This window comes from Gavia stellata, chromosome 11 (genome assembly GCF_030936135.1).
Source record: "Gavia stellata isolate bGavSte3 chromosome 11, bGavSte3.hap2, whole genome shotgun sequence".
Classification (NCBI taxonomy): domain Eukaryota; kingdom Metazoa; phylum Chordata; class Aves; order Gaviiformes; family Gaviidae; genus Gavia; species Gavia stellata.
This window is the reverse complement of record NC_082604.1, coordinates 21,343,321-21,364,082: the sequence shown is the minus strand read 5'-3', so window position 1 is coordinate 21,364,082 and position 20,762 is coordinate 21,343,321. Positions and strand designations below refer to the sequence as shown.

The 20,762-nt window shown below is 39.9% G+C and overlaps 1 protein-coding gene across 2 annotated transcripts in view; it reads left to right on the top strand.

Moving 5' to 3' along the window:
• Window positions 1-1,029: 1,029 nt before the first annotated feature.
• The window catches only part of FXR1 (FMR1 autosomal homolog 1), a 38,597-nt gene continuing 18,864 nt past the window's right edge, over window positions 1,030-20,762 (top strand). For both annotated transcript variants that reach the window (XM_059822983.1, XM_059822982.1), the window contains exons 1-7: window positions 1,030-1,097; window positions 11,176-11,228; window positions 15,342-15,435; window positions 16,723-16,794; window positions 19,010-19,158; window positions 19,588-19,681; window positions 20,574-20,690. In XM_059822983.1, the coding sequence (XP_059678966.1) occupies window positions 1,047-1,097; window positions 11,176-11,228; window positions 15,342-15,435; window positions 16,723-16,794; window positions 19,010-19,158; window positions 19,588-19,681; window positions 20,574-20,690 (630 nt within the window). In that variant the 5' untranslated portion in view covers window positions 1,030-1,046. The remainder of the gene's footprint in view (window positions 1,098-11,175; window positions 11,229-15,341; window positions 15,436-16,722; window positions 16,795-19,009; window positions 19,159-19,587; window positions 19,682-20,573; window positions 20,691-20,762) is intronic.

Sequence of the window (20,762 nt, the reverse complement as noted above, 5' to 3'; positions counted from 1 at the left end):
TCATTTGGGGCTGACATCTAAAAGCAAGGATCAGCAGAAAGGCCTTTTGAAAGTAGTTACTGGTATTTAAAGCTACTGCAAAAAATATATGCATTTGGCAAAGACACAGGCCTTTCATCAAGCTCTGCATGACTAAGCTTATGTGAGCATTGCGCGCATCACAAAATTCGGGTCTGATTGTGTTGTGAGGGTCATCGAATAGCACAGTCATTTTATAATTTTTTTTTTTTCTCCGCAGCGGTACACGGAGGAAGAAGGGACAGCCTGCAAGCGGGCATTCCCCGCTCGGTGTCAGGGCAGCGGGCAGCCTCCCCCGGGCCCGGGCCCGTCAGGAGGGGGCTGCTCGGTGCGGGACCGAGTGCGGGAGGCGGGGGTGCTCCCCGCCCCCGAAGCCGGGCCGGAGCAGCGGCAGGGACAAAGACAGCGGAGCGGTGCGAAGATGAAAGCCGGCTGCACGGGTGGATGACGGGCACCATCTTGACTGCACAGGGCGGCGAGCCAGACCGCCGGCGGCGGCTCGGGAACGGAAGGTGTCCCCTGAGGCCCGGCCTTCCGAACCGTCGTTCATTTAAAAAAAAAAAAAAAACAAACCAAAACACCGCATTTTCCCTGCAGCGCTGACTGCGGCCTGCAGCGCCAGCGCCGCTACTTCCTCCATTACCACACGGCGGCCGCTCCCCAAGGGCCCGGCCAAGGCTGCCGGGCCACCTGCGCCCCGCAGACCCCCCTCACCCGCCGCGCCGGCCCGCAGCGGGGCACGCGCGGCAGCCGGCCGCTCCCACTCCCGCGGGCCGCGGCGGGGGGGGTAAGGCGGCGGCCGGCTGCCCTTCCCGCGGGGAACGCCCCGCTCCGCCGGCCGCGAGCTCCCCCCCGGCCCGCGGCGTGGGCAGACCCACCGCGCGCCGCGGGGGGAGGAGGGGCGGGGCGGTGCCGGAGCGGCCCCCACCCCGCAGGGGGCGGGCGGAGGGGGAGGGGGAGCCCGCCAGCGCTCCCCCCCGTGGTGACAGTTTCTAGAAGCACGTCCCGGCGTCCTTTGCGCTCTCAACATGGAGGAGCTGACGGTGGAAGTGCGCGGCTCTAACGGGGCCTTCTACAAGGTACCGGCGCGGGGAGGGTGTGGCGGCGGGGCCGGCGCGGCGGGGGCAGCGCGGGGGGCGGCCGCCCGGCGGTTTCCGCGCCCGGCCGGAGGCGGGCGGCCGCGGGTGGCCGTGGGGGGAGCCCCCGCGCCGGGCCGGGGAGGAGGGGGAGGTGAGGGGGGAAGGGCGCTGGGGGAAGGTGTCTGGGTGTGGTGGGGGGGGCTGCGGCGGGGAGGGGGACACTGGGGGCTGGCGTGAGGGGAGGGGGGCGGCGGGGATGGAGCGGGGCGGCGGTGGCTTGGGAAGGTGGTGACGAGGCGGGCTGATAAGGGCTCCTGAAGGGAGGTTAGTGTGTCGGAAAGGGAGAGCGCTGGGAGGGCCGGGGGGGAGCAGATGCACAGCGCGGGGATTTGCTTTTGGAAAGGGTGGGTGGGCGGGCCGGGGGGATATTTTTGGAAGAAGTAGGGGCTTTGAGTGGGCTGGGGTGAACTGAGCCGAAAATAATAATTTTTAAATATTTTAAATAATTCTTTAAAGATTCCGGGTTTATTTATGTCATCAGAAAGCTTCCTTCACCGTCACCCTCTCTGGAATGTCAGGATGTTACAGGATCAATGCAAAATACTCTCAGCTGTTGCCCGTCAGTCATTTTCCCCTAAGCCTGGCTTCAGATGTTTAAGAATCCCAGCTCTTTTTATGGCAAGAGCCTTCTGTCTTCCTTTCCAGGAGGGCTGATTCCAGCCAGTATTGTGAGCACGCAGTGAAGCTGTGTTCTGGGAGTATTTAATCTCAGGACTCTATTTAGCTGTTGTGCCTAACCGCATACAGTGTGGTATTGCACATGCAATGTTACGCTGGGGGGTGTCCTCCCCCCCCACCCCCCGCCCCGAATTTCCTGTATGCAGCTGTGGATTTGGCTTGGAATTCATGTGGTGATTGTACAGTATGTAAAGGCAGTTGGTGTTTAAAGGATTGTAACCAGCTGACTTCAGGAGTTAGTTTTTTCAACTGGGTGTCTATTAAAAGAGATAAATAGGGTATACCCTTATGCAGAAAGAATGTCATGGCGTAAGCTATATCCCCTTGCTAGGTAAGCCTCTTAAATTTTTATCAAAATCAGTAAAGAATAAATTTTGTATATCAGATACATCCTAGTTGGACTTGAAATACCACACAGAAACCCACATCAGAATCGTTTACATTGAGAACAGGATACTCCTAAATAGAACTGATTTTTTTTTTTTTTCTTTTCTCCTGCCCATTAGGAAGCCCAGAATTTGGAGACACTCTTCTTAGTTTTCCGTTTTCTACCTGGTTATCGTGGACAAATTTATAAACCACAGATTAGTTGTTTCCTCTGCTCAAGAGGAATGTGAGACTAATGGGAGTATTAGAAGGTGTACTGAATTCTTGGATTGAAGGGATCTGTGTACACAGAATTTATTACAGTAAGACTGATTTAAAATCTGCAACGATGATGTCTTCTCCTAAGTCAGTGAGAATTGTTAGGCTTGGATTAGCATCATCATGTGTTTTGGCCCTGTGAACAGTGACTAACAAAAGCAGAAGTTTTAATTAAAAATGGCGTTAATGGCTTTCAAATCAATGAAATGGAGATTGAGTCCAATGATGGCATCTTCATGGTGGATGAAGTTAGGTTAGAGTGATTGGACCCATAGTGACCAAAGCCCCAACTCAGAATAATCCGCTGTTAATGCAGAGGGGAAAAAAGCCACAGAACCCACCAAGAAACCAAAATCAAATGAACCAAACTGAAACACAGTTTCAAAAGAAAATTTTTGTGAGCTAAATGCAGTGAAATGTGTGTGTCAGTGACTCCATTTTGTGAGTCTTACTGTTGAGGTAGGCAGAGGTTATGCATGCATTTTGGAGCTAAGTATCACTACTAGTAACTTTCTGTTTAAAGTTTCTGAAGCAAAGGAGGGGAGGTGTGTCAGTCTCATTTCGAAAGTATCCTATTTTGGACACTGATAGCATTGATAATAGCATTTGCAAGATAATGAGAATAGGCTCATCTTGTCTAAGCCCCTTGTCACTGTATAGGAGGTGGCAAAAATTTTGTGAAGAGAAAAGCAGAATTTGAAAGATGGGATTATATTTGAGGTTTGCCCTCAGAACAGTCTGAATTCAGATTCATTAGCACAGCATACCCCTGGTAAATGAGATGAGAAGGATCTTGCTATGCCAACAGAGATAAAAAACAAAATAATTATGTAAACAATTGCATGACAGAATTTTTTGAATGACTTGTTAATATGACCTGCAACTTAGCTGTAGTAGAACAAACGTAGTGATTAAATCGGTTGGAGCATTATAGTGGGGTCTTCAGTAGTTACTAGAGATATGACCACGGTAAATGATATTCTTTATAGGTTCTTTTGTTCCTGTAATAACTGTTCCTCATTTTTGTACAATTCATTTTTAACAGGGAATTCTTCGTACGTGTATTTATGTGTGTACACTATGGTTGCTATAAATTAGTAAGGAAAACTTATGTTCTTTATTAAAATACATGAAAAGTCAAAACGTTTTTCATGATGCATAAATCAATGGACAGTAACTGTGGTTATGGTAGACACCCCAAGATCAATTTTTTTATGCTCTGTCCTGTACAAAAAATATTATGATATAAATTTAACCTTTTATTTAAAATCTCCAAACTAATTTATGCTTTTTTTCCTTTTGCTTTAAATAAGTAATATAATCTGGAGAACAGGACAGCATTTGTTTTGTATTTTATCCCAGCATCTCAACCAGTGTACAGCAGAGCCAATGTTTAGCCACTCCCTGCAGCTCAGACAACTTTGTATATATCGTAATATGGAGCACCCATTGTTTTTAGGGAACAGATGGGGCTCAAAGTGGTCATGGTCTTCTGAAAAAAAGAGGAGGTTTGTGTTCTGGAACAGGGAGGAGAGCAGACAGGGTTGATGAACCTTACTAGTCAAGGGTTTGCATATATTAGAGGTGTGGTGAGGTCTTCCTGAGAGCAGAACAGTTGATGCTTTCTACGTGAGTGCTAGATTGCAGGTTAGTTTCTGTCTTTGGGGCATTAGAGTAGACTTTTCTTTTTTTATGTGAAATAGCCAAAAATGTCTGGATTTCCTTGGGCTCGAAGTGGGTTGGAGAGAATGGAAGGAGAATACTCCCAGCCTCATCTTGGCCTGATGTCAGTGTTTTCAAGATGATGATTCTCTTTGTCATTAAGATCATTAAGTAATTCACAGAATCACAGATGGTTGAGGCTGGCAGAGACTGTGGGAGGTCATCTATCTGGTCCTCACCCCTGCTCAGGCAGGGCCACCTAGAGCCAGTTGCCCACGACCATGTCCAGATGGATTTTTAATATCTCTGAGGATGGAGACTCCAGAACCTCCCAGGGCAACCTGTGCCTGTCCTCAGTCACCCTCACAGTAAAAAAAGAAAAAAAAAAAAATTGTTTCCTGATGTTCATACAGAACATCCTGTGTTTCAGTTTGTGCCCATTGCCTCTGGTCCTGCCAGTTGTGAAGATGAAAGCTTCTGTTTTAGCTGGTATCTCCCTTGGCCTGTGTATGCTCACTTGTATGCAAACTAGAGCCCTGGTTGTGCATGTTATTCATGAGTACAGATGTCAGCTTATGTGAAATAGGTTGGGCCTTACAATAAAATGAGACCAAGGTACATAAATTGAACACCAGGTAACTTCTACTTGAATCCTTCAGTGGCACCTGAATAACTGAAAGATCCGTTGTATTCTTCATTGTAGGGACTTACATGTGCTGAAAAACTGACCCTGGTGTGTGCATGCCCTTGTGCGCTTTCTGTTCTAGTGTGGTAGCTCTTTAGATTATGCAAGAGCACGAAATAGATAAAAATGTGAATTTGAATGGAACTCGACCTTTCATTTATGGGTTCTAAAGTACTTCCTTGGTCTGTTCCTCTTTCAAGAGGTGCAGTTGTTCTGGTAACAGGGCTAACCGAAGCGATGGTAGCAGGAGTTGGCATAGGCCTCAAGGTAAAGACTAGCCAAAATATTACTAAGGGAAAAAATTATGAAAGAGAAGTACAGAGCATTTCTCCACACGGACAGTGTCAAAGCATGGTGAGCAATTCTGTGTGAGGAAAAGTTTATGCATCAATAAAAGATGAAATGGCTTTTTAATTTTTCTTACAATTTTTAATTACTGACTTTGAAAACAACTCTGTGTGAGTTCTTCTGAATGGTGTTTAGCTTGACAGTTATTAAAATAGGAAACTGTCATTAAGAGTGTAGCTTACACAGCTGTTTGTACCCAGTTACTACACCAGGGAACATGGTGACAGGAATGACTTTTTTTTTTCTTTAAAGATCTCATCTGTCTTGTAATGGTCAGCATTTATTTATTGTATCTAGCCCTGATGGGTGGGAAATTTCAGGCATTTTAAAGTTGTTACTGATCTCTTGAAAGTTGCGTAGACTGGTGCAAGAAGTATCTGTCATTATTGCTGTTGGCAAGCCGGTTGCTTGACCCTTTTAGGCTAACAAAAGGGAGATGCCACAGGCAGTGATTACTGATTGCTGATGTATGTATGTAATCAGCAGAGGGTGGCTTTCAGAAGTTTTGCCCTTTGGGAATATGTATATGAAGAAAGCAGTATAAGTAATGCGAGTCATTTAGACTTTTATGAAGAAGCCTAAACCAGGGGATTCAGTGCTGAAGTTACAGAATCACAGAATCACAGAATCACTAAGGTTGGAAAAGACCTGTAAGATCATCAAGTCCAACCTAAAAAAAAAAAAAAACCAACACACACCAAAAACCAACCCACCCAACACCACACAGCACCGTGCCCATCAAGCCACATCCCACAATGCCACATCCACACGGTCCTTGAATACCTCCAGGGAGGCTGACTCTACCACCTCCCTGGGGTATCTTGCATAACTGTCATAAGGACCCTTGAACTTAATTATGATAATTATGATTGTGAATGGAAATAAGCAGTAATGTCAAAGATTAAACTGTGGTTGGAAAAATTGATATAATAGTTCAGAATCTCTTTCTTACCTGCTGCCTGCTTGTAACGTTTGTGTTTTGCAGCAAGCTAAATCTGCTTTCTTTTATGAGTTCCTTGTATAAGCAGGTGCAGCTAACCACTTCTAATGAAAATAATACTTTATGAAGTTCAGTCTTCTTTGTCCAGTGATTTGATTATTTGCTGCTTTGATATTTATTTATTTATTTTTCCTGGGGGATCAGCATGGGATACATCCCTTAGTAATAATTGTTTTTAATGTATTCATTACATGAAACAGTTGTGTATGAATGTTAGTTGAAAATATTAACAGTTCTTGCTTCTGAAAGAAGTGAAAGGATTGGTAATTGGATATAGGCTTCTTGACCTTTATGTCACTGATTCAGAAACAGTCCATGGTACCAGATGCCAAAGCATTTACTGTTGTAAATTTGCTCAGCAGTGGGTAAGGTGATCTTAGTATCGTTTTTAGTGTGCAGGTATGTGTGACTCAAAAGCCAACACAGTGGCTATCCCTGGAAAGAATGTTTGCAGTTAAACTAACAGCACCTCGTTTTTTAGATTGGACCATCCTGCTTTGGGGGTCAGATAAACTTAAGAAAGCAGGACAAAGAGGGAACTTGGATTGCATCTGCTTGTTATACAGATTTCGTGACTTTGCCTGGAACTGGATTTAAAAAAAAAAAAAGTGTGTGTGTATATATACAGAGACATACAGTTCACCGTAAGGGCACTTCAGTAAGTCTTGATCCGTTTATGTTATCAGCAGATCCTAATCCTAAATCCATGAGCAAAACCCAGGTAAAAAGGAAAGAGTGTATGTGTGTTAGGAGATGAAGAAGTCTCAACTGTAGTGATTTTGGTGGCAAATGATCTGTTCATAGTTTCCTGTTCTTTTGTTCATACTTAACACGGTGTGGCCCTGCGTTAGATTTGCTGGATCTCTGATCTCAAACCTAGACAAGAGTCCTAGCGATACTACCCCTTGTTTTACAGGTGCTGGTGTTGGGAGCCTGGCTTCTGCCAAGTGAGTGGCAGAGACAGGTCTGTACCAGAGTGCCTGGGGAGCCAGCACGACATTAATAGCCTGTAGTACAGTATAGTCTCCTGTCTGCCCCATGAGCTGGGCTGCACCAAGCAGGGCATACATGGACTTCCAGAGATCCAGCTCACAGCGTGAACTGAATGACTGACACTAATATCTGGACAGTCCAAATCAGAGGTCTGCAAGGTGAAATCGCATCAGTTTTTCTTCCCTTCCAGTTTTGTATGTGGTGTAAAACACACATAAATGTTATGAGTAAGCTTACTTGCTGATAATACAATTCATCACTATATGATTTTGATGCCGGTGTATTTCTTGATGATGTGTTTAGTGGTCTCTTGTTAGCTCTGCCTCATCACCTCTGTTTGGAATGAGGATATATGGAATGATGTGTAAGGAACATAGAACATTTTAAACTTAGATGTTGGCATTATCTATCTTAGGCAACACTGCCTTGTTCGTTTGAGCAAAAGTTGAGATGATGCATCATTAATTTAGTAGATAATGATTTTTGGTACAGTATTAGACATGACTAGTGTAAGCTTAGAGTACAAATCTATTTATATACATAAAGATACTGATAAATAACTCCTTCAAAATTCCGAGTTAAAACCCAGGATATTTACTTTTCTGTTTTATGTTCATCACGCCCTTTCTGAAGAAATCCTTGTGAATTTATAGGCTTTAATATAACTTTTAATGTAAAAAAAAAATTGCTTTGTATTTCAAAGACCTTTTTTTAAAAAAAATAATCTCTAGGCTCTTGGAATACTTCAAAAATTACACTAAATCTCATCGTGACATGCATGAAATCTATTTCTCTGGTTTTATCTTGGAGTTGTAAGAGACAGCTGATAATGCTTATAGTAAAGGTCAGGGTTTTAGGTAGGAAAGCAGTATGCAGGAGTTTTTACTTTGAACAAATGTTTTGATGAAACTTCTGGCATGTTTCTTCGCAATAATGGAATAATTTCTTATAAAACCGTATTTAAAACATATACTGAATTCTGAGTGTTTCTAGTTGTATTACAAATGAATCATACAATCTGTGATACCTCATAGACTGCTGTGCTTCAGTTGCTGTAAATGTGATTTTTCTTTCCCACAGCTGTAGAGAAAGTGATAATAGTAGGAAGAATTATACTTGGGGTTTTTTACTTTTATGTTACTCCTTCACTATTACTCCTGTGTTTGTACAATTAGACTCTGATCAGACTTTGTTCAGGCCTCACCACAATATAATTAAATAGTTATGTAATTTTATTTAATGCTTTGCGTATGTCCATTTGTGACCTGAAATGTATACCTCATAAATGTTACATATGATTTCAAGTGTTTCTTATATATAAATACTGTGGAGTGAAAGAGTTTGAGAATGCCAACTGAAAATGCTATTCAGGTAACTTCAAGCAAGTTACTGCATACATGTCTGCTAGCCATGAGTCTGCATTATATTCTCGTATGGGAAGAGCAGTGTGCACACTTTGAACTGGAAGACTTCCTTGTGTGAAGGAGTTCTGAAACCCAGATGGTGTTGTAAAATATACAGACTCTTTGTTGGAATTTGTACTTTCAATTTTATTAAAAAGTGTTCAGTGTTTCTGTTTATGCAGCTGATGTTTGTGCAGTGTCAGCTGTTAGTCTGCTGCTAGTCATATCTCTGTATTGTTGTTCCACTTCAGCTTTCCCATTCTTCAGCAGGACATTAGCTTGAAAGTCAGTTGTGAATATTAAACCTCTTTGTACTGTTACATGGAAAGCCAGACTTTACCTGGTAATGGACTAATTATCTGAAATCCTGGAAATTCAGTGCAGTTGGGATTCCTTTTTTCCACTTTTGTCTTATTAATGACAGTCGCAGCTAGTTGGTGGATTCAGGATTTTCTAAACTCTGCAGAGCACTATGTTCTGAATGTTTTTCAGGTGTTCCATGGTACCTGTTTTTGAATCTCTTTTGATTCTGAAGTTCTGTTTTTTAACGAAGGATAACTGCATTCAGATCTGCCGAATAAATTTTTAGCTACTATAGGCTGACCTTAGAAATAATTTTTTTTCTCCCCATGTTGAGTACTCATGAGAGCATGTAATAGTATAAATAAGAGGTAAGGTTCAGCTATGAAATAAAGCGGCATAATGAGGCAAAGACTAATACTGAATCACAGACTCTTGGAATGCAGATAAATGGCTGTCCATAGTAGGGAGTTAAATCTCTTTCTGTAAATACTGCTTTCTGTTGATAAATTGTCATTTGGCAGAACATTGGACTGCATGAACTCAGTGCAGAGTGCTGTGGCTTGGGACTTTTGTCCCTGGATAGAGTTTGAATGAATTGTAGTAGAACAACTCTCATTTTCTGCACTTCATGCCATGTTAATTCATCCCCATGTTGGGATGTGTTTAAAGGGGTGATTGGTAGCATAAATTTGGTAAAAGTTCCTCTTTACCTCTGTTGCTTCAGGCAGTAAAATTTTGTATGCTCTTTGCATCTTTAAACAGACAACTTCAGTACTCCTGTCCAGTTTACCTGTCCAGCAACTTTCTTGAAACTGAAAGTCCCTGATGACACGTGTATTTTATTGCCAACTGTTTCAGTTGCTTACCTTTCAAAGAAAGAGATTTGCCTTCCTTCCCTTGCAGTGACAGGATGGCCTTTGAAAGGGTTTATTTTATGAGGAATACACTAGGTGGTTCAGTGAGGTGGTTTCTGTTCACCTCCTTTGTTCAGGATTACCAGTATGCTTTCTGCTAGACCAGTGTTCTGTGTTGCTGGCAGATGGTTTTGAGTGAAGCTCAGGGTGCAGAAAAGCGGGTTTTGAGCTAATGCCTTCACAGCATTGCCCAAGTACAGGTTCAGGTAAGAGGAGATTTGTTTATATAGGCCCTTTGCAACCAGCTGTCAGTATGGGTTCCTTTACTGTCTGTTGTTAGATTGAGGGATCTCCTGTGTCAAAATTTATGTTTCCCTGAGCTGACACATAATACCTCTGTGGGCTAGTTGCTTCTTGCACAGTTGATACGTTCTTCATCCTCCTCAGTTGGCAGTTTAAGTGGATATAATCCATTCAGCAGATTTCCTGGAACTTCTCTTAACATAGCTATGCAACTCTCTTACTCCTTTAAAACTGCATGTTCCTCCTTGACGTCTTGTGCTTGGGCAAATACCAGGCTATAGCAAAAGCAGGAGTAGTTTGAAAGATCTTTCTTGTCCCTTTATATGCTGTTTTTTGCAACATGCCTGCCTGCCTTAACCAAGATATGTAGGAACTTAATTTCTGCATGGATACTTGAGTACAACTGTATCTGTCGGGTTGTTCTTTGCCTTAAGTTTTTTGACATAATCAGTGCCCCCTAAAGAAGCCCTTTGTTTTTCAAAAGAGAGAAAGGGAAGTGGGATTTCCCCTCAGTTGTTCTTGACATCATAATAACGTGACACGAAAAGATGGTGAAATACTGTATTCTTTCTTTGTTTTCCTGTGAGGTCCTACAGGTATTTGGCCTCACACAGTCCTCAGTTTGGTACTTGAAAAATGATACCGTAACTAGCTCTATGACAGGCTGTATTGCCAAATTTTGTCCAAACTTGCTGTCATACCGTTCTGAAGGACAGTTGTTTGGGATTCAGTTTTGTGTTGAGAAGAACACTTATAAAGCAAATGGTGCTATGCACAGGTATTTGACATTGTATAGTGAATTGGACTAATTGCCCTGGGCGTGGATCTCCCTCATCTTGTTCCTGTAAAACAGTTGTGCACACCTGTAGATAAAACAATAAAGTCAGTGAGTTTTCAGTTGTAAACGTGCTGATCTGATTTGAGCAGTCATTTGAAACAATCTATGTGCAATGTACTTCCTAGAATAGCCAACTAAGAGTATCAGCAACCTCATGCGAACAGTGGGATCGTGTCTTGGAACTTTCCTAAATTGGAATCATAGTATTAGTGGTGGTCTGCTGTTTGGCTTAGTTTCAGGCTGTATTGAAATTGCTGCCTTGTTTTGATTTCACATGCCTTCTTACAACAAATGTTTTTGTTTTAGGGATTTATCAAAGATGTTCATGAGGACTCACTCACAGTTGTGTTTGAAAACAAGTAAGTATTTTGTTAAAAAAAAAAAATTATCTGAGTATTAGGTTGTTATTTTGGTTTTGTGGGTTTGGTGGTGTTTTTTGTTTGGTTGTTTAGACATTAAGAGGAAGTCGATTTCATTAGAAAGGTATAGTTCTAGAAGTACAGCCTCATTATTCTGTTCAGTCTCCATGAACTACTTTCTTGAATTGCTGTATCAGAATTGAGCTCATCAGTTACAGTCCTTTACATTTTTTTTGGAATCTTTAGTGATGCCCATAGATGTGACAGCCAAATTGTATTAAAATAATGATCAGTGGCAGGGGCCACACTAAAGCAGAAAAAGATGGAAAATACCAAAAGTACTTCTATTAAATAAACAATTCTCTATATGTCTAATCTGAGGAATGCTGATTAGTGTTCTCAGCCAGAGAGAAATAGATAGAAGTATCCTGATGGTGATTGATTTTTCTTTTTAACTATTAAGAAAGTAAATACATGTAGATATCCAGTCTGAAGACCCATTTTTTTTTTAGTGGAAAAGAGTGCAAATCTGGAGAAAGAATTATCCATGAGGCCCTCTTCATTTAATACATAAACACAGCACTGTTACTAGTGACTTGTAGTGGCAAGTCGAATATAATCCATAGGATGGTAAAGTACAAATTAATAGCTGCTGTTCAGCATTCAGACTGATAACACCGTGGATTACCTGGGAGATTCCAGCACTAATATAAAATATTCTGAGAGCTACATCCTCTTTCCTGTTTCCCTTCCAGTTGCTAGGTGGAGATCCTAAAAACGTGTCAGTTTTTGATGTGAAAATTGTTACTAAACTGCCAGCACCAACCTGTAGATTAGTCTTTGAGCCTTTCTTCAAGAAAGATTGCTGGGTGATAAAAAGGTAATACTAGGGAGCATGCGAGTGTGTGTTTATGTATTTTATAATCTTGAATATACAATCCTAGGGTGTGTATGTGTATACATATATACACGTGTATAAAAATAAATGGGGGGGGGAGAAGTAGTAATCCTAGGGTTTACCCTGCAAACTCCAGTCTTTGTTTCTTTCTAACCTGTGCTTTCTAGCTCTTCTTTTATGAAAAGCAGTTAAAGATGGATGTGGCAGCCATAATTTGTACTAACACTTACTGAGGTGATTATGGAAGTTGTTACTGTTTGCTGGGTTTTCATACTCCTACCCCAAAACCCAGCAAACAGAAAAAACAAATCGGATCCTTCATCCTATCCATGGTCTGAGGAGATGTGACAAATCTTCAGTTTCATATTCAACATCCATATTACTTTTCTTTAAGGAGGCTCTTTGCCTTCAAAGCATATGCTTTCATGTCAGAAACCAAGTAAGCTAAAGGAAGTGCCTGTGGTTCACAGCAGGGGCCTAATTGTTGGCAAACACGTTTCTAGTGTTTAGTATCTATGTCATCCATGTGTTTTACAGAAAGTCTGGCAGCAGCAGCCATGTTCCAAAAAGGATGGGCTACAACATATGTCAAGTGCTTTCTTGACCAAAAGTAGGTCTTATCAGGAAATGTGTATACAGTTCTAGTCAAATTATTCTGTGATGCAAATCTGATAAATTATTACCCTTTTTACTGAGTTAAATTCATAACAGCTTTAATAAAACCGAAGTTGGCAAGAGTGTCCTGTCCTGAATGCATCATTCTTTTGTGATAGTGATCAGCTCTAAGAAGTAAACGCATCTACTTCGCTAAAGGCAGTCTAAATTGTCAGTTCACATTTTCTGCTATCATTAACCAGTCTATCTACAGCTATGGTAAGGTTCCCGAAGTTGGTGTACTAGCATAGGCTGCTAATGATGATTTTGTGGCCGTAGCAATAATTAATCTTTGGGCAGATATCCTTGATTCTTTTTAAGAGACATTTTTTGGAGGTAAGGAGGCGGAGAATGAATGCAGAAGCTTCAGGAACTGGAAACTTTTATTACTGTGTAAGATAGGAAGTTGGATCTTGAGGTGCACTTTCATATAGACCCGTTGGAGTTTGAAGCAGCCATATTGAAAGACAGACTTCTCCATTGTAAGAAGCAAGCACCTCCCTTTTTTGTAATTTGTGCCAGATATTTGGGATAATCCTTCTGACTATTAGGTGTCAGTTCTGTCAGATCCTCTTAGTAGATAATCGTAGCCAGTCACAAGTCATTTCTTAAAACATCTTATTTTGCATTTCACCAGTGAGATGCTCCAATTTTGGAGTTTTTGCCATCAAAACTTTGACTCTTCATATTCTGAGAACTGAGCCTTCTGTGCACTTTTCCACTGTTTCACTAAAAAAATAACATCTTGCAGCTGATAGGGGTAAGTCATTATTGGCCCATCCGCTTCTAGTGGATGGAGTTCCTTTAGATGATTAGAGATGGAACCAAAATTAGCCTACTGCAGCTTTAAGCGGATTTTATTGAAGGTGCAAGGTCTCTTCAATCATAGCATCTCATTATGGGCAGTTTATAACTTTCTGTAAGCTCCCATTTGCTAGATTCTTGAACTACGAGGCACAGTTGAAATTCTCAAGAGAACTTTAAGCTGCTCATTGGAGTTTGCAACATTTTTGATCCTGTTGTTCAGTTATGATCATTATGCTCACACTATTTCTAAACCGAAGTTTTATGCACCCTGTAACTGTAGGGAATCCATTTTGTCCTCATATCTTACTACTTGCCTTTGCATCTGTGAGAGTAATAACTTCACAAAGGCAGGGAGGGGAAGGAAAAACCTGCACCCTGAGTTTAGTGACCATTATAGTTGCAACAAGGGCAGTTGAATTCTCAGAAACAGAATGAGATTTAAATAAAATTTTACGGCTAAAATACCTTCCAACTTCAACAAAAGCTGTCCATAATCTTCATGGGTTTTTCTTGTTTTTTAAAGTTCCACTGTAGTTAAAAATAAAGTGTATAACAATGGCTAGAGCAAAACTATATGGATACCTCACATCTTTAGTAAGTGAGGTACTTGAGCGTAAGCTGTCTTTTCGGAGAAAACAAATGTATCCAGCTTGTAGAAAGCTGCAGAAGTGCCCTTTGGTCTTAATGCTGAGACTTCTTCCACTAATGTAAGCTGTGCTGTCTGCATGTATTAGAAGTAAGCAAAACAAATTCCTTGCAGTAATCCTTAACTGTTACAAGTTGGTTCTGGATCCTGTGTGTACCTGATGTGAACTTTAAGATGGGCATAAATGATGGACACTGGAATGCTTTGACAGATATTATCAAAGTCCCTCAGATATTCTAAGTTAGTAAGTTTTTTTGGGAGTGTTTTTTCCTCTGGTTTTATTTCAACCTGTGTAGAGTCTTCAGTTGGGTTTCTGACTAAGAGTGAGGAACAGCTGATGGTATTTTGTGGCATTCACAGAGTAGAAGGAAAAGGAATTTCAGGAGAACACAGAGGATGTGAATTGCTCCAGTAGTCTTCCTAAAATGCACCTAAAATATACAATTCTACAAGTGAAATGCTTTGTAGAGCCAGCTATGGTAAAATAAATAGCCTTTCTGTACAAGAAGGAAAAATCTTAACTTTATATGCCCAGTAATAATTGGTATTGATAAGCAGATATAAAGTTATGTTTTGAACTGAATCTGTTTGAGAGAGACTTATTAGGGAGTGTTAACAAGTTTGTAGGTAGAAATGTAACGTTTTGTTAATGATTAGAGTCAGATTTTCCTGGAGTACTTAAAACATGGATGGTAAGCAGTTGAAATGTTAAGTATGAGGTGAAGAAATGGATGAACCCCATGGTAGACTGCAAAGATAAGCTTACATTTCCAGAAAGGCTTTATGACTTGGACAGTAGAAATGTAAGTACCTCATCTAATAATCTTTACACTGGGGTTTTAGGAAAGCCATTTAGTGAACCCAGTCAAGTTAAATTTTTCAGTTAATTTAAAAATTGTTTTGTCGTAAATATCTTCCCAGGTACTATTTTTTTCTTGACAGGATTATTTTGTTCCTTTGCTTATAAGGTTTTCTTTCTAGCAATGAAGAAACAGATTTGATTCTATGGAAAGAGTGAGTTTTAACTATACTCGGAGTTCTAAAAATAAAACTAATAAAACAACAGGAAAGTTCTAGAAGTAATGTGTAATGTCTCTTCAACTTTCAGTTGGCAACCAGAACGCCAGGTACCCTTTAATGAAGTCAGATTACCACCACCTCCTGATATCAAGAAAGAAATTGGTGAAGGAGATGAAGTGGAGGTGAGTCTATCCTAATGAACTGACCTGATGCGTAACTGGTTGTCTGTTCAAGGTGGTGATGATTATAAGTACATTACCAAAGTGAAGATTTAAAATGGAGCATGTCTCTAGTAATGGATTTATTAGGCTTTTGGTGGACCTGTGATGTTTCAGTTTTTTCACAGAACTACCAATGGAACTTTCTCAAAATCTAAAACCTACAATAGCTGAGAATGTTTCAGAATTAAAACCAAAACTAGGTAATTTTCATTTTTGATGTGGAATGTAACTGTTGGAAGTGTTTTGATGTGAAGGCGTAATAAAGCTCTTCCAATAACAAAAGTTTTAACCCTGATGAAATAATCTGGTACAGTCTGGTAGGAAACTGTGTGAATTACACTGTTTTACAGAAAAACAGTGTTAATTAGAAATGATGTATTAAACCAGGAAATTACAAGGTGCGTGTTCTGTTCACAGCTCATTGTAGTATCTGTAGTAATTTAGTAATTAGTTTAACTTCTGCTTTTTACTTTACTTGTCCTTAAAATCAAAGTAATGAGTTTCCTACATTTACAGTTTTGGGCTGGTAATCTAAGAAATTATGTAGTATAGGTGCTGGGTTTTTCTGTTATTTTATGTGAAATACATGCTATTTTTTGGCTTTGTTAGAGGTTAAATGTAAAGGATTATTTTCTACCTCCTTGCTATTGCAAAACTTCTTTTTTAGTCTGCATACAAATGACTTTGGCCTGTCAGAAGTGTATAAGGAGTAAAGGAAACTTACAGAAGATGAGGAAAATGAAAGTTTCAGAAGTCACCTGTTCTGTATCTGATCTTGCATTAACTTGTTAGTGTTTGTTAAATATGGAATATACATAATCCTGTGATGACTTGGTTCATTTCAGTAGTCCTGGGTATATCAAGTAAGCCAAGGACAAAACAAAAATCTTAATTGTGGAGTTACTTCTATGTGTGAAATTTCAGTGTGAAAACAATGGTTGAATTTAGTGAGGAGTTGCCCCTGAAAAAGTGTTGAGCCAAGGTTTTATCTTCCTTTAGAAACTTCTATTGAATCGTCAGTAATGTACACAAAGGAAACGCGTTCACAATCCTTGTAATGCAACATAATAAAAATCTGTGCAAGAAGCACATGCCTGGATAATTTATACAAAAATGACTTTCGTGTAGAATACTGTTCCATTTTAATGAAAATTAGAAAAGTTGGGATGTTCTTTATTCATTATACATGTAGGCAAGTGAATTATGTCTGCATGTGCTTTCAGTGTTTCTTACTACTTTCATTTTCAGGTTTATTCTAGAGCAAACGACCAAGAACCTTGTGGCTGGTGGCTGGCAAAAGTTCGAATGATGAAAGGAGAGGTAAGTTGTTTTAAAACCTACTGATTTCGTACTGTTATGTTAAATATAGTAAATATGAAAGGTCTTTGATGGAAAAACTATGAATGAAGTACTACAAATACAAAAACATGACAAAACAGTTATAAGTTGAGATCACTTTGGAATGACCCATGCTGCATTACACAGCTGAGGGTTGTGTTTTTATAGCTGAGCAAGTCACTTCCATTATTAGTAGTTTAATTACTTGGAGGACTGTATGCATGCATAAGAACAGGACTTCTAACAAACCTACTTCGTGAGTTGAACTTGGTGCTAAAAAATTAAGTAAAGCAGTACGCTTCGCCTGTGGTTAAAGTCTGTTTAAACTCCATAAATTCAGCATGCTGTAGATATCAACGTGTGTTGCTGCGGGTTCTTTTTTGTGTATGTATTTCTGCTGAGTGTAGTGGGAAGACAGTGGTTGGTTTGCTTTTACATGTGTCAAGTTTGTATTTTACTTGTAGATTCAGACACTTAAGTGTCTAGAGCGGTGCAGTGTCTGATAGAGTCTCATGAAAACTTTATTTTGTGAAATGACAGCAAGAGAATTTAACTTTGTAGTAGGAAGGGTCCAGTGTTTTGATGCTTCTACTGTATTAGATTCCTAAAACCAAAGGAAACAGGGTTGAGAAAAAAAAATTGTTCTATTTCTGATACTGTTTAAAAACTGTCAACAAACAGTAACTGCTATTGAGCTCTGTAAGGGCAAGGTGATGGTAAACAGTTATCAAAGGAAGATTCTGTGTCTTGATCCTTGTGGATGACCAGCTTGTTATAAAAACGAGAAAAGGAGACAAACTGATTTAAATCATAGTTTGTCATTTGGGGCTAATCTGCTTCTCTGATGTCACAGAAATTTGGAATTTTACTATCAGTTACCTTGCTATGCTGCTTAATTAAAAAAAAAAAGTTGGAAAAATTTTTAATTCTGCGTTTAAATTCAGTTTTATCCAATTGTTAATTTTCTAGTATTTTTTGACAGGGGAAAAAAATACTTTTCATCCTGAGATGGCTGGTGTCTTTATACAGCATTGTCAAACTAGTTATTTAATGGAATCGTCCCCCCAAAAAACTCTCACTGTTCAATTTTGACTTCTTTGTACAGTCTTTAGCATGGTTCCATATTTAATTTTTTGCCTCAGAGTAAATGTGAAATTCACAAACAACCCATGTATCTAACGATAGTTAGCTTTGTGATTGCGCTGATAACCAGAATTATCCTTAACTATAGGAGTTAATTTTTTAAAGCATATAGTGGTAGTTCTCTTAAATTTAGTTGTCTGTTTATTATTTATTTTTCACTATTATTACCTAACTTGTTTTGCGATATGTTTCAAAGCAGCTTTATATGATTAGGATGATACCTAAGCTAAACTTAAAATTGGAAAATAGCATATGGAAAAGTATGTCACGACCTTAGTGATTTACTTTTTCCTCTTACTCAAGTGAAGTGTGTTTGTTGACAAAAACAGATGCCAGTTTTGAGGAGGGGGAGAAAGTACTGCTGCACTCCTAAATTGCATACAGGTGGAAGGGAGGATAGGAGAAGGCTGCATGCCTAAAAAGCCAGGCTTTGGGGATAGTGTGCACACAAGCTTCTTTATACTTGCATGTGTTGGGGGGAAGCGTAGGAGTAGATTATTGGTAGCTATTAAATGTTCTTAGTTCAGTTGCCTTCCTAAATTTGGGTAGTATGTATCAAAAAGATTGAATTTTTATTTTCCTTTTGATCTTACATGATTGACAGGTAGTCTGCCCATTGAACCAGCGGATTTGCCTTTTTTTTAAACTGTTGCAGAGCAGATATTTCTGTGAAGAATGAGTTATCTTTGCTTCTCTATTTTTATTTTTTAGAATAAGAGCTCCAGTAAAAAAAAAAATGCAAAATTTTGAATTTTGGAACTTGACTGAAGTAGGTATTTGAAGAGGGATGGGCATGAGAAAAATCAGTGAAAGATGCTTTAGTGAGGGACTGAAATTATGCTGATATGGTGCCCTGACTTCACTGAGGTGTCAGATGGTTACTGAAGTATGTCCAGGCTCATTTGTGTAGAACTGTAGAATTCTATCAACTCAGATTTATGTTTTAGTCTATATTTTAGTATTTTGTACTTTCTTGGTGATGCTGGTAATGTTACTATGTCTTTGTTGTTTGTTACTGAAGTTACTGTTTTTAAAAAAATAAATTCTTCCATAGTTTTACGTCATTGAATATGCTGCTTGTGATGCCACTTACAATGAAATTGTCACTTATGAACGACTCCGACCTGTGAATCAAAATAAAACTGTCAAAAAGAACACCTTTTTCAAGTGCACAGTGGATGTTCCTGAAGATCTGAGAGATGCGTGAGTAGCGGGGGGCAGAAATCCCACTTGGCTTATACTTTAGAGGCCACTTTATAGGCCCATGAAGAACCTTAAGGGTGGCTATGGCTGCAGTAGCTGGGTTAGCAACTACTGACTGCGATCCCTGCTGAGCTTTTGGGGTGGGGACAAAAAGCAAATTCTGAGATGGGAGCTTCAGATCTTGCTTTAGGCTTGTACAGGTGATGCACTCACAGTGGGCCTCTGGTACTGAGACTTGCCAAATAACCATGATGGCATACAGTCCACAGAGAAATAAGCTCTGGAACCATGTTAAGGAGGATGGGAATTTTCCAGTTTCTGAGCAGTCTTTACCATAAACTACTCTGAAATGTTCTTGGTTCTGATCATGATATTACATGTTCTGTTTTGATGCAGCTTGTTGAAGTAACAATCATTTTGTCCTCTTAGGTGTGCTAATGAAAATGCACATAAAGATTTCAAGAAAGCTGTGGGAGCATGTCGAATTTTTTATCATGCTGAAACTGCTCAACTAATAATACTGGTAGGTAGTTATTTCTATGTAAGTGTTGCATGAATTTTCAGTATATTATTTATGGGAAGTATATAGCCAGCTGTATATTTGTATGGAAAATGGTTTAACTTGTCAAACTATGTAAATTGTGAGAGATTTAATGTAAGCAGATGTGTTTAAATTTAATCTTTGGGGTTAGACCTTTTGGAGGGGCTACAAGTACTGCGCTGCATACAGCCTAAATTTAAGAGCAATTTTCAGTCTCACTGTTTTTATGGATTTTTCATCCAGAACTGAGTGCTGTTGCACTGATTTGTGCAGATGGCTCAAAGCTAACTCCAGCTTACTCTGCTCTGGAGCAGTAGATTCCGCCTGTACTGTATTACACTGTGCACTTTGACCTACAGCTGGGTTTCCACATGAAGAACTGCACCAGTTCAGTAAAGCCATTAAGGAATTGTTCACTTGGAATCTTCTGTGACGGTTTTCTCTTATTACACAGACTTCTCCCAGCATTAGTTTCTCTTCACAGTTCTGTTTACTTAGTATTACCCACTTGAACCTCACTCTCCAGAATTCTGTTTTCCTTGCTTATTTCCTTAGTTCTGCCATTCAGACGGTGACTGTGTATATGGTAGAATGATACTTAACTTGTTTGTCAGGGGAACATGAAGGGGAAAGAGTTACTGTGTGTATCCAGCAGCAAAATCTTCAGTGTAAAACATGCTGTGAGTGAGAACAGAAAATTGTTGGTTTGCAGAGGTGGTGCTGAATTTCTCATGCTTTGTTTTGAGGAAGAATAATTTCCATGTAAGTTCTGGAAATTTGGATCACATTTATGATTTAGTTTAACTAGGTTCCTGATTTATCCTTTAAATGTGGATTTGCTTAAAAATGAAACTTCATGTTCCTTCTCTTGTAGTCTGCCAGTGAAGCAACAGTGAAGAGAGTGAATATACTGAGTGACATGCATTTGCGCAGCATTCGTACGAAACTTATGCTTATGTCAAGAAACGAGGAAGCTACAAAACATTTAGAAGTAAGTCATAGCTTGTAATTCTTGTTGCTTGAAGCTGAGCACATAACTGTACATTACATTGAGTGCATGTGG